Source organism: Pocillopora damicornis, chromosome 11 (genome assembly GCF_964200805.1).
Source record: "Pocillopora damicornis chromosome 11, jaPocDami1.2, whole genome shotgun sequence".
Lineage (NCBI taxonomy): Eukaryota > Metazoa > Cnidaria > Anthozoa > Scleractinia > Pocilloporidae > Pocillopora > Pocillopora damicornis.
Window position 1 is genome coordinate 16,027,569 of NC_142680.1, and position 13,430 is coordinate 16,040,998.

A 13,430-nucleotide genomic window follows, 5' to 3' on the forward strand; every position below is an offset into this window, starting at 1 on the left:
TGATTTATAGATACAAACTCCGGTAGGTTCCCACCCACGGTAAAAGATCTCACCGAGAGGAAAGGGCTGACAGAACTACTCATACTTTAGAGGGGTAGGGATGGGACCGTTTGTTTCAGTGACCAATATTATTATGTCTAATGTATGGGGAAATTTATTAAATAAGGAGAAACCAGTTGAGTTGATGTTCTCCTCGAAAGAGACTTTTTTGTTAAAGAAGATAATGAATAAATTGTTAATAAATATATGATATTCGCCAGCCGAGAGGTCCGTATTGGGAAAAACTATGCCCGAGGTACTCAAGACAGAGTAAGTGAATAACATTTTTATGTTTTCCCTTAAACTTATCATAATTCTTCCCAAAAGATCCAGAATGATTTAGCACTGTAATTACTGTAAGATTTTCCCTAAACTGAACGATTTTTGAGCGAGTAAATGGTAGTTAAAATAGAGGTGATGCATATGCAAATTAAAGAGATGCTTCAAGATTATATTTTCATTTGCGTGATGATAAAGGTGACTTAAAAGGTTTCCAACCAAACTTTGAAACATTTATTTTTACAATTATCTGTCACAATCTGACACCTGTCAATTAGAGAGCGGGTAAGAAAAAAAAAAAGGTCGTGTACACTTTCGAAGGAACACCGGAACCAGTCTTGGAAAGGACTGTCAAGACAATTTTTTCTTCAAAAACAGTAAATGATCTTACGGAAATAATTATTCAGTCTCATCGACGATTGAGTAATGTCCAAAGTTTTACCTCTGTTCAGTAGTAAAGGCAAGGAAATTAATTGTAAGTAAATTTAATTTAAGTTGAGAGCTTGCTCGTTTGTTTGCTACAATGGCGTGTGTAAACGTGGTCTTTAATTCCCTCCACCAAATATTCATTCGAATGAGACACTTCAACTAGACACAAGGAGATTTAAAGCGACTTTTCTCACTGAATTCCTCCAGTTTCTTTTGTGCAATTTACGGTACAAACGCCTAAATAGCCGGAAGACTAACCGAAAGCGTATTCATATGAAACTCCTTGTTAACAAAAGGTTCTATCATGTTTCCGACGGCCACGCCCATCAAAAGCTCTCTTACAATAAAATGAAAATTTGGTACACGGCTGTTTCAAAACGCCCGCCAGTGGAAATTTAGTTCGCGCATGTCAGATTGACATTTTCAATTTGAAACCGCTGAAAATGTACGTTTAACGGCTCAACAAGAAAGAACCCACTGATAACTAGGTCGCAAAAAGTATATGCGCAAAGCCCAAGGAAATAGCTAACTTATGCGCAGACATTGTATTTTGCTTCCCTGGTTAATGTTCTCCTAGGGAAGATTGCGTGTGCGGGATAGTTAACTATGCGACGGCTTAATGGCATCTTGTTTTGACGCGAGATGACTTATCGCCTTTCTGAGGTCTTCTTATTTTCAGGCAAGATTCTGATTGATTCGAATTTTTCTTTCAATAAAGGAATTCCTAGGAACAACTCAGGCTTTACTTCTCTCCTTTGCCATCAGTTTCTTTACCATGACGTTTTAATCCGAATTGTTTTGAGCGGTGTAATCTGCGATTACACATCACCACCGAAATAGTAAATATGGCGTCCATCTCCCCTTTGACCTCGAACTAATGTCCCTAAACTACGCGAATTTATCCTCTGAATGAACTCATGCTTACCCATGGGCTAAACAAAGAATACACGATTTATGACAAACTGATAAAATGTCCACGGCCTTCTGTTATGTGCAAGAAAGTCGAGCTACGTGCGTGTGATTTCCTCCCCGAAAAGTGTATGTCATCGATCTGTCACGGGGAGCTACTTGAAATAGTGAAAGCACGGACAAGACGTTTCTTTCGGTCAACATTTCAATCATGATCACGGATAATAAACCTTACAATTATATGTTACCATTTGTGCTTTGATCTGATAGTTAAATCGTTCTTCTTGGCCGTGATTAACATGGTTTTTGGCGAATATTCCCTCTCCCTTCAAATGGAATGAACTACACGCAATAACACAAGAATGCAAATATTCCCGCACCCCTGAAGAACCGATCGAGAGAGATAAATAGACACCCCTTCCTGAAACAAGGTACAAACCCTAAGGATGTACCCTTCTGAAGCAATAAAAGGCCGGAAAAAGGAACTTCGGAACATATCTTGAGTCAACTTAGAACTGCGTTGCTTAATCCAAGTTTAGTTTACAACTCGGTTCGATTAGTGCATTCAGATGGCTAACTTTGGTCTCTCTGAACATCAACAAATATTGGAAAAAATTTGCCGAATTTGTGGAGAGCGATTGAAGAAGGCAAAAGATAAGTATGAGAACAGTTTTCTTTGCGCTGATAAGACGGAGATTATTTTCACAGCCTTTGGTGTCAAAGTTCGTAAAGATGACCTTGACATGTGCCCTCTAAGTTCTGCCACAAGTGTTACAAGCTTGCTTTAAGAGGAGGCACACGCCTTGCAATCAATGTGTGGCCTCCACACAAACGCACTGGAAACTGTAAGATCTGCAGTTTCTTTAAGGATCAACAGAAACCTGGTAGGAAGAAGAAGACTAAACTTGGAATAAAACCCAGAGAGGACTCAGCTGAACCCAAGGAACAGGTGGAAATGGTGGAAGGAATGTCTGGCACTTTAAGCTTCCAACCTGACCCAGCCTCACTCTCATTCTCTGAGGAGGTAAAGAATCTACAAAGCTTTAGAGGATCAGAACCTCTTTACCCAGAACAGTTTGTTGAAAACATCAAGCATGAGTATATGTGCCCAATTTGCAAAGAGGTACTTGATCAACCAGTCCAGACAAAATGTCGAACTCCACACATATTTTGTGCTAGTTGCTTATCATTTTCTGTTGCCTATTGCTGTGAATTATAGTCTAATTATAGTTGGTTATCATTTTAGGAATGGAAGGCTGACATGGAACAATGCAATCCCAGAAAATGAAAAGCACATAAAACTTGGAGGAGATGCTGGTGATGGGTCATTTAAAATGGCCTTCCAGATTGCTAACCTGAGGCATCAAAATTCTAAAACCAACACAGTGGTCTTTGCCATGTTTCATGCAAATAATAGTTGGGCTAATTTAAAGACAGCCTTTTAGAAATATAAAGAACAAGTAAACACCTTGAAAGAAGCAACCTGGGCGTAAGTGAAAAAAAATTTACCACACTTTTAGTTAATCGGGAGAATAAAGACTTGAAATAGCATAATATTAATTAAATTTTTATTTTTGTTTTGCCCATTTCTAGAGGTAAAAAGAAAGTGGTTTTCCTGTTTGGTGACTACGAGTTCCTATGCAAGCTATTTGGAATAGCTGGTGCCTCAGGTATGATCCAGACAATAATTCACATATACAAATAATAATGATTTAGCAATTCAATAAAAGAATATAAATGTAGCCTCTACTCTACATAACTATTTCTGTGAAACAGGTTTCCACCATAAGAATTGTATTTGCAGGCAAATATCCATGTCTTTGGTACAAGATAAATCATGAAGTAATGCAAGTCTCTTGCCATATACGTGGGCATGCTGAAAAACGAAGTCTTGAAAACATTCAAGAGGATTATGATAAGTTTGTAGCAGATGGCTCTGTTACAAGTCAACAGAAGTTTTATCACAATGTGATTCACGAGAAACTGCTGGGCATTGAATTGGACAAAGTAGGATACAAAAGTTTACTTTATTGCTTTGAAGAGGGACTTACAGGCCACCTTACTTAATGGTTGTCTATTTCAGGTTTGTGTTCCTGGACTTCACATTAGCTTGGGTGTGTTTAAGAAACTGTTTGACGAACTAGAGAACCAGTGCTTTGAGCTGGACAAAAAAATTCAAATGGTTCTAGCAGGAGACAGTGAAGAGAATGATGAGAAAATCCAGGCACTCAGAGCTGCCCAACTACATACCAGACAAGCACAACAATTTAATGAAAAAGCCAATTATTTACAGGAGTTGCTGAATTTACAAAGTCTGCATGCTAATGTTGATATCACGCCTGCCTACTTTACATTACTACAGGAGGAGATAGACAAACTCCTTGGAAATGCAAAGGAGGAGGTAAAAATAATATATTGGTGCTTTCCAGTATCATAGCTGTACAATCCTCCAAATCCATTTTACATGTTTCAAACCCATCTTAATTTTTTAGTTAAAGAAGTTATGATTTTATTTTATAGATCATTTATTTGTAATATTACAAGGGCTCAAATTATCAAATTATAGCAACTAAGCAGTAAGTCAAATAACCCAGATTTAAATAGTATTATCTCAACATTATAGGAAAAGCTTGCAGATGAACAAATGGAATTGGCTGCCTTTGAGAAAGCCAATGGACCACTATCGGTTCATTTGGATGAGGTTCTCAAGAAAATGAATGTTGAGAGACAAGCTTATCATGGAAAATCATTCATTGGTAATCATGTACACACTTGCTGCAAGGTAACACAAATTCTACCCTTAGAGTATGAATTTGTTGAGTCACAAAATTTCATTGAATTATTGCATTTGTTTTTTTGGTAGGAAGACAACATCATTAAACTTAATGCAGTGCTGTGCTGACAAAAACAGAGGAGCTGTGTCCTTCCCTCCTTTCTCAAGCAAGAGAAATTAGCGTGAAATTTGAACAAGTTTTTAAGTTATTTGCTGCTTGCCACTTTGTCTATGACAGTGCAGACTATCTCAATGATGGCAAGATTGATAAGCTAGGTAACTGAAAGAAAAAACCTGACTTTCATGGAAAAACATGAATACAGCAATAAGATCATGTCTTAAGTCCACCTTTTCTTGTTTTCTTGTTGCAGAGGAAGACATCACAAATTTTCTTCAGTTCCTTAGGGAAAAATTTCCAGACATGACAATCACACCAAAGCTGCATATGCTAGAAGAACATGTTTGCCCTTTTCTTCGACAATGGCACATGGGCTTTGGATTCTACGGTGAACAAGGGATTGAAGGAATACACTCTGAATTCAATACCCAGTCCCAGCATTTTGACCATGTGAAGAAAAAGGACACGAGATTGCGTCAAATCCTTGTCAACCATCACATTGCCACGAGTCCGGAACTAGCAGGGAAAGCTCCCAAACCTAAAGAAAGAAATTTAAAACGAAAAGCGAACGAGTAAAACTCTTTCCTTTTCAATAGCAATGTATCGGTTCGATGACTAAGAACGAGTACTATGTGTGTAAATATAGTGTAATTTATTTGCTCAACTTCTAATTTAGACGAATAAAAGTGTTACTACAATCTTTGGAACCAAAACTAAACCTTTCCAGTCGTTTACAGACTGTTTCACTTGAAATTCAGTACCTCCGAGATTCAAAATGGAGTCGCATAACGGCCGATCTTAACATATTAAAAGCGCCTCGAATGGAGTCTTAAACAATTCGGATTAAAACACTTACCTCCGTCGGTTGTTCAGTAAGGTTTCAAGTCTTCTCTTTTGACTCTTGCTTTGCTTGGAAAAATTCGAGCCTTTTCCAAATTGAAATCAAAGTTTTCAGTTGATTTAATAGGGTGTGCTTGCTAGACTCCACCATAGCAACGTGTTTTCGTCGAACACAGGCAAAATTTGACCGATTTTACTCAAATTTTCGACGGCAAATGCCTCTTCTATTTGTAAGCATCCGCCATGCTAAATTTCACCCGCATACATTAGATACGCAGCAAGATTTCATTGGCTAAACTATATCTTAGCCCAAAGGGTTGCCATGGACGCTAGATTTATGCAAATGCATAATTTTGTATTAACCAGAGAAATAATAATTAACTCGATCTTTCCTGTAGACCGCATGCGCGAACTAAATTTCCACCGCGAAACAGCCGTGTGGTAGTTTTGTGCTTACTGTGATTTTCATGAAAACTTTCACAACTGGTTACCAACGGTTTATTAAACTTACATGTTTATTGCATCTTAATTGCACTTTTTTAGTTCGAAAAACATAAATTAAGTCATGGTCCTTGGAAGTTTGTTTTATTAAGTCGAGTCAATTTTTAAGAAATCTGAGCGCGAAAATCAGACCTGCCAATGAAGACTGAGGAACAGCTTCTCACTGCATGCCGGGATAGACGTGTTACCGCCAGATTTGAAAACTGTAATAAATTCCCCGCGTTTTGGTGTGCGATTCATAAATATTGATAAAAATTTTCTCACGGACCGATGGCCTTCAAGTTTTACCAATATTTGTTTTTACTGCTGCTATTCATTTCCATTGAAAGAAGTGAATCGGCTGGGAACAATTCAGGAGAGCAGGGAAGCAGTTCATCAGGTGATTCTGTTCCTTCGTTCTCGTACGAAATAAACAAGTAAGTATATAAAATAATATTATTACTTTAAATTTTAACACTGTAAAGGGTACCGTCGGAAAAGGTAGTTGAGCTCGGAAAAGGAGTAAATGACATCGAATACAAGCGCCGTAACCGGCTCTAGAAGTAGGAAATACTCTTCCCGTAATGTCAACAATTCTAAAGTAAAATTGTGTTACATGTTTTTTATGTTAGCGGCATTTAAAATAGATTTACCGATGTTCCATTTTTTTCCTTTAGTTTCCTCATTTACACCATATCGAAGGAGAAAAAGAGTGATGACGGTGAAGGTAACGATTCTCCTATAGCATCTGTCGTGAAGAAAATTTTGGAAGATTCAGGAGCACATAATGTGGAAGTAAACAAACGCATTTTGAACGTTTTTAAGAAAAAGATATCAATCCTCCATACAACGTTCAAGCGGGCAAGCAAATCAGGCGGAAAAGCCCTGAAGAAATTAGTTAACGGGTGGAAATTTGGACCAAATTATAAATTAAAAGTGTTCTACAACGAAGTTGACGTTTTGAAATTAAAGGGTGATTGCGATCGGCTGAGAGGTGAGAAAAGAGCACTCGAGGAGTGCGTGACTGAGCAAGCAGCTAAACGGATTTGCCTTGAAGAGAAATTGAAAACTGCCCTGGAAAAGTCACAGAAGAAAGACGAAGAGAGCAAGACACGATTTAAACGTTTGGCGAAAAAGGTTGCAGACATGTGCTTGGAAAAAAGGTCAAGAGGCCCAGCAAACAAAAAATCTTTTCGGCAGTACACCCGACAACATCAGGCACGTGTCAAAAAACAGTTGAAGGAACAATGTCACACAACCCTGTCATTCCTTGGTTTATACAATTATGTTGCCACCAAGGTAGATGTCTTCAATGAGGACACTGGTAAGTTAGAGACTTTTAGTCTTCTTGAAGAAGGGGAACTTCCTTTTATTGATAGTACAGAAAAGGAAATGACAGACAAAGAGTTAGACGACCTTAATATGTGGATGTATTTAAAAGACAACTTTAATATCTCCAATGAAGCCTGGCGTGAGTTTTCAGTCAAGGCAAAAGATATGCCAAAACTGTCTCAGATAACAAAACGGATAAATGAGTTAAATACTTCATAGAATTTGAGTTGCACTCCGGGTGAAGCAGAAGGTGTTCAAGTGAAATTTGAAGACAGCCTTCGAAAACAGTTAACAAGACTAGACTTGAAAGAGAACACAATTAAGGTAAAGCTCAGTGGGGATGGAACACAAATAGGAAAGAGGTTGAAAATAGTGAACTTTACTTACACTATATTAAATGAGAAAGATTTAGCCATGGGTGAAAAAGGGAATTACATTTTGGCAATAATTAAAACAACTGAAAGCTATGAAAATTTACAAGAGAGTCTCTCTGATCTCAGGAATGAGATGGAATTGCTTAAGATAATTACTGTAAATAATTGTAAATATAATATCGAGTATTTCCTTGGTGGAGACTGGAAGTTTCTGGCTTGTGTTTGCGGCCTGGGGGCTGCAAACCAAGACTATGCTTGCATATGGTGTAAGTGCCCCAGGCTACAGAGGTGGGATACAAATAAGCAATGGTCTATGACTGATCTTAGTCTAGGGGCACGAAACCTAGCACAAATAAGTCAGTGTGCAAAATCAAAACAGTTCAATTGCAAAAATAATCCTTTGTTCCCATTTATTCCTCTTGATCATGTAGTCATTGATACTTTACATCTGTTCTTACGAATTTCTGACAATTTAATTGAACTTCTGATCAGACAATTAAGAAGACTAGATAGCATTGAGAAAAAGGTAACATTTACAGATGGATTTCCAAGAGATAAATATAAATATATGGCAGGTTATGAAATGCTCCTTAACAACCTGGGAGTTTCATTTCAGTGGCACATTGGGAAAGAAAGCAAGAAATTAGAGTACAGAGACCTGACTGGTCCTGAGAAGTTAAAATTGTTTCAATATATACAAATATCAACGATTCTTCCTACTTGTGAAAACAGTGCCCAAATTCAAAAGCTATGGGCTGATTTCATAGATATTATTGGTGATTTAAAAATTGATTTTCATTCTAATGATGAAGTTATGCATTTCAAAGGCAAAATTGGGGATTGGTTAGGTAACTTTCTTGAGTTATACCAAACTAAGGATGTCACCCCTTACATGCATGCCCTTTATGCCCATGTTACAGAATTCCTTAATCTATACACAAACATCGCCCACTATACTCTGCAAGGTATGGAGAAGTACAATGATAGGGCATCAAAGGATTACTTTCGATCTACCAACCACAGGGGAATTGCTGCACTCAAACAATTATTTCTGAAGAAAAATAGAATACAATACCTAGAGGCAGCTGGGTATCTCAGGGTCAAAAACAGCTACAAGTGTTCCAACTGCTCAAACATTGGGCACACCATTAAGACATGTACATCACATTGTATACATTGCCAGCATCCTACATTCTGCTCGCATCTTGTTAAAATTAATGGGAAATGGACCCCAAAATGTATGTAGGGTTCAAGTGATTGGCAAAGCCTTTGTAGCAGTCCTAACAACATAATTTGAACTTATATCCCACTTGTTTCATGTTCATTTTAGAATATATAACAGTGAACCTATACTTCTGCCTCATTGAGTAATTTAAGCCTTTGACAAATTATGTCCTTTGAAATTCGCAGTGTAAACTATGCAAACATAAACAATGCAAAATATATTTTGTACATGATATTAAAATAAAACTAAAAAGCTCTGCTGATGTACTGTCTCTTGTTACCGTCTCCCCTAACGAAGGTTAAAACTAAAGCATACAAGCCTTCTATCTCTGACCGTACAAATTTCCTTCCGATGTATTTAAACTCCATTATTGGGTTTCTCTTGGACAACCAGTATTTTACTGTTCCATTGACAACATACGCAAAGTCGCCATTTCCATTGAAAATCCTCTCATTCCAACTTAACCCTAGTATATGATCCAATTCAGCATTATCCTTGATTGTATGCACCTTCTTCCCTCTGATCTGAATTCCTTTTACAACCTTACCAAGTCCTCTATCAAAAACATCAGGGTCAACATTAACTTCGATCCTGATGTCAGGATCATCACGCCGCCCTGACCACAGCTTGCGCTTTATTTCTTGATAGACATGTCCATGGAAGACGTTCGTCCTGTCCTCAAGAGATATTTCTCTAGGAATATACGTTTTCTCCAGCCGTTCGAATAGAAACATGTTCTCGTCCTGACAGTCACGCCATTCATCAGCTTCTTCACTGTAACCTTTATAGTGAATTTTAACTTTTTTCTTCTGTTTATCGATCGCGACTATTTCGATTTCATAAAGTTCATTATCCTTAGCTGATTTGTGCCTCTTTTTCTTCTTGTCTTCAACCGCCAAATATTCGTTTAAAAGCCGTTTTGGAGGTTGCGATATCCGTTTCATTTTTTCCGCCATTTTCAATCATAAGAGCTCGCGCATGCGCTTGGAGCAATTTTACGAAATCCTTCAAGTAAGATTACTCAAATCAAATGTTCCACTCACTGGGGAAAGAGTTTGATATGTGCAGTGGAACTGAAAATTTCGCACACCCTTTCACTACGATCATTTTAAATCAATGAGAGTTCCATCGTTAATTCAACTGTAACCAAATACCTCACTTTTTAACTCTCTTGGTACTTTTTGTGCAGGATCACAATTAATTACAGACAGGTTTTTAGGCCGCTTGTCAACCAATTTAATGACACTTTTGCTTATACAAATTCATTTCGAAACCAATATTTTTCTGTCAACCAAAGTGATTTGAGAGAGAGAAAAGAGAGGATAAATTAGTTAATTAGCGGCTTGAGATAGTGACCGAAGTCTTCGCTTAAAGATACTGCTCAGCCAGAAAAAACGAGATATTTATGAAAAATGGCAATGAAGGTCGGGGTGTACTCGTGGGAAGAGATAAGAAAATATGGACAGCGCTGAGAACCAATCAGATCGCAGGATTCCTTACCGTGCCTCCTGAGGAAAAAAAAAAGATAAACATATTTAAAAATCAAAATTTCAATTTTGAGCTTTTATTGTAAGCTGAAATATATTTTTGGACTATTGATGTAAAATGAGGACAGATTCATGGAGTTTGTGAAATTTTGCACCATTTGGTTTGCCAGAAATACTTCAGAACAAGAAATAAATGTAAAGCAACTACGTGGAAAATTATAAATATTTTAATTTGATACTCGGAATAGACTAGTTCCCCAAAAAAGATTTCCCTGCGGAAGCAATCGAATGAAGACTGGCAGATTTCTATCGCCTGAATACAGTCGCCGATTGTTTACAAATCATTAAAAACTATATTCAATAAAAGTGTCTAGCGGAAGAGCCGTTATTTAGTATCTCCTAGACTTTCCTCGGTTTAAATACCAAAAATCGTATGAACTGAGTGATGTGCGTGACCGCCAAGTAAATGATTACCCAGATAATACGTAATTCATACCTTACGCCCAAAACAGCCTCGTCTTATTACATAGAACGCATTCCACGACTTAGCGAATATTCAAACCTTCATCCTCAAGAAAGCGTCGTTTAAACATTGTTAAAAAAGCTAATTCGATGTGCGAAGGACGCCAAACGTAGACCGAATGATGAAGGGAGTGGCTCAACTGATCATTTTCAGTATTCTTTTTGTTTTCTCCGCCGAAGGTAAGCAGTAGAATGATCTAATTTGCACGCCATGTTGATACATATGAATGAATACGCTCAAACTGTTAAGTAATTAACAAGCAGCCTAGATGCGATTCAGGACAAGAAAAACTGGTCTTTTTGGGTCGGTTTAATATTTGGCCAAACGATTAACAGTAAGAAAATATGAATAATGACAAATTTGATGCAAAAAGGAGGATGAAAAGCGGCTTTTTTTTCCCGAAGCGAAGATGTTGGGAGCGACAACCGCTAAATCCCACCACTAATTGAACTTTAATCTGACTTAAAATTTTAAGTGTTTGATCATAGAAAACATTCAGACAAATTCATCCTTCTTCTTGCTTTAGACATGAACCTCTCTGAGTACTATAAAATCATATCAAAGAATTTCATTCAACCGGAAAGTCGTAATTCGCATCATCATCAACTAAATACGCAATTATTTAGAATTGGGCCTAGGTCCGTGTAGGAGATTTGGAGAAAGTTTTCTGTTAAGTGCCAAACTTCTATCAGCGAAATCATTTTTGGCTGCAACTCAACGAGTGAGAAAGTAAAATCGATCTCTCTTTCGTCATCGCTCTAAAATGTGAGTTGTCTTATGCACACGCGTGGTTAAGACTTCCGTGTTTCTGATGTCTGTCGGACACTGTTTCATTGATAATTACTCTAACAACGAATGGCTGTTTCTGTCGAATACAATTTTAAAGTGTTGGGTTGAAATTTAAAGTAGACCATGTATATTTCCATTTGACGTTATTTTTATTTCGCTTTGAAAACCATTTGCAATCGACGATCTTGTGAGTGCGTGGCTCATCATGAGGTCGTCGTCAAGAATGATAATCTGAAGAAACAAACAAGTATTACCAAACTGTGGATCAGCTGACCGCGGAATCTTCGGAACCCATATTCTTTTGTAAGAAAAAAAATCATCAGATGAAGGTTCGTTTTCAGGTATTAAAGAAGAATACTTTATTTGGATGTCAAGGTACATAAAAAAAAAACAACATATTTCTATTTTAACGTTATCTTCTTTATAAGCGAAAACGGAATATCGATTGAACAATGTTAGGGTATTTTAGTTTTTATTTTATTTCATCATTAATTATTTTTGTTAACAAAAAAATAATGGTTACCCAGGTTCCAAAGGTTCCGCGGTGTGCTGATCCTCAGTTTAGTAACACCCGAAATAAACGCGTACTTTTAAAATATACTCATCGCTAAGACTTGAAGCAACAATAGTTGTTTGATTTGCATCCGCACAAGCTCTTAAATTAGGGGAAACGCGTTGTATGAAGGTAATTAGGAGAAATCATTTCAATGCTTTTACTAGGAATGGCTTCGTGAAACAATAGGTTGTTCTTACTGTCACGCAACGAAAAATTCATTCATTCAAAGGCAAATAATTTTTAGGTCAGATGATTAGAGAAATAATTTTTCTAAAGGGAGAGAGAGAGATTTATGAATATCGTTTGCCGAACGTTGTGATAACTTTATCATGGTTATGTGAATTTATCTATGATATTGAGAAGATAATAGCTATTTCTTAAGTAATTGAAATGGAGTTGTTTTTGTCAAGGTCTTAAATTCTTGACGTTACAGGGCGCAAAAAAATAAAAAAGATTAATAAAAAAATAATAATAATAAAATCACTGGTATGAATAGAGACGAGGAGAGGAGGGAGGTTAAACCCTCTTAAGATCAGAACTGGGTTGATCATGTCAGTTGTCTCGTAATCTGACCAATTCACCGTGAACAAGACTCTAGCAGAGTCAGAAGCTTTAAATTTTTTTTGAGTACAGTATACCGTCGTAAACAAAGTGGATGCTCTGCTATATTTTTGCCTCAATAATAATTAAAATTTGCTCCTTTAATCTCTTTAAGGAATGTTTAGTGTACTTATCACGGTTGACATGCTTGCACTGCTATCATTTTCATGATTAATGAAGAAATGTAAAATGGTTTCCGTGTTCACATAGCCTGATGTAAACACGCGGGAGGTTGGGAGAACACGAGATAAGCGTAGGAAACCACGACGCGAAGCCGAGTGGTTTCCAGCTTATCTTGTGTTCTCCCAACCTCCCAAGTGTTAACATCAGGCTATATAAACACGGAAACCATTTTACATTTCTTTTATAAAATAACTAATGAAAGAGGAACGAAAACCGTGTTTACATACGCTCATGTAAAATGGTTTTATGGCCAATCAGAGCGCGCGTACTGTTTGAATTATTTTATAAAACAAACTCTTATAATTTCGCCATGAATCCTATTTCGCAAGATGATCATCTCACATCTGGAGCTTGGACTGTCTGTCAATTCATGTACTCTAAACAGAACGAGATTGCGCTTTCATTCATTCCCTCTAGCAAGCTCCAAAAAAAAGAACATCCTATTTTAATTTGTCTGTCGATGTTTGGAATCTTTTCCTTTTTGTGCCTGTTCA

General features: G+C 37.2%; 3 protein-coding genes and 1 long non-coding RNA gene across 5 annotated transcripts in view; all 4 read left to right on the forward strand.

Annotated features, from left to right (window-relative positions):
* The first annotated feature begins 246 nt into the window (after window positions 1-246).
* Window positions 247-2,944, forward strand: LOC149037798 (uncharacterized). The gene is made up of 3 exons (XM_089186404.1): window positions 247-309; window positions 2,414-2,779; window positions 2,903-2,944. The coding sequence occupies exons 1-3, from the start codon at window positions 247-249 to the stop codon at window positions 2,942-2,944; spliced, it is 471 nt and encodes a 156-aa protein (XP_089042530.1).
* Window positions 2,945-4,157: 1,213 nt separating this feature from the next.
* On the forward strand, window positions 4,158-4,877 carry LOC149037799 (uncharacterized). Of its 2 annotated transcripts, none has more exons than XR_016181103.1 (2): window positions 4,158-4,438; window positions 4,801-4,877. It is a non-coding gene; the product is annotated as an uncharacterized LOC149037799 (long non-coding RNA). The 2 variants fall into 2 exon arrangements; XR_016181104.1 differs by lacking the exon at window positions 4,801-4,877 and adding an exon at window positions 4,520-4,727.
* Window positions 4,878-6,036: 1,159 nt separating this feature from the next.
* Window positions 6,037-9,172, forward strand: LOC149037800 (uncharacterized). The gene is made up of 2 exons (XM_089187401.1): window positions 6,037-6,304; window positions 6,545-9,172. Exons 1-2 carry the CDS (start codon window positions 6,159-6,161, stop codon window positions 7,416-7,418), a joined length of 1,020 nt encoding a protein of 339 aa, XP_089043527.1. The 5' UTR covers window positions 6,037-6,158; the 3' UTR covers window positions 7,419-9,172.
* A 1,639-nt stretch (window positions 9,173-10,811) lies between these two features.
* The window catches only part of LOC113671260 (uncharacterized), a 69,597-nt gene continuing 66,978 nt past the window's right edge, over window positions 10,812-13,430 (forward strand). The window contains exon 1 of the mRNA XM_089186405.1: window positions 10,812-10,987. Within this exon, the coding sequence (XP_089042531.1) occupies window positions 10,927-10,987 (61 nt within the window). The 5' untranslated portion in view covers window positions 10,812-10,926. The remainder of the gene's footprint in view (window positions 10,988-13,430) is intronic.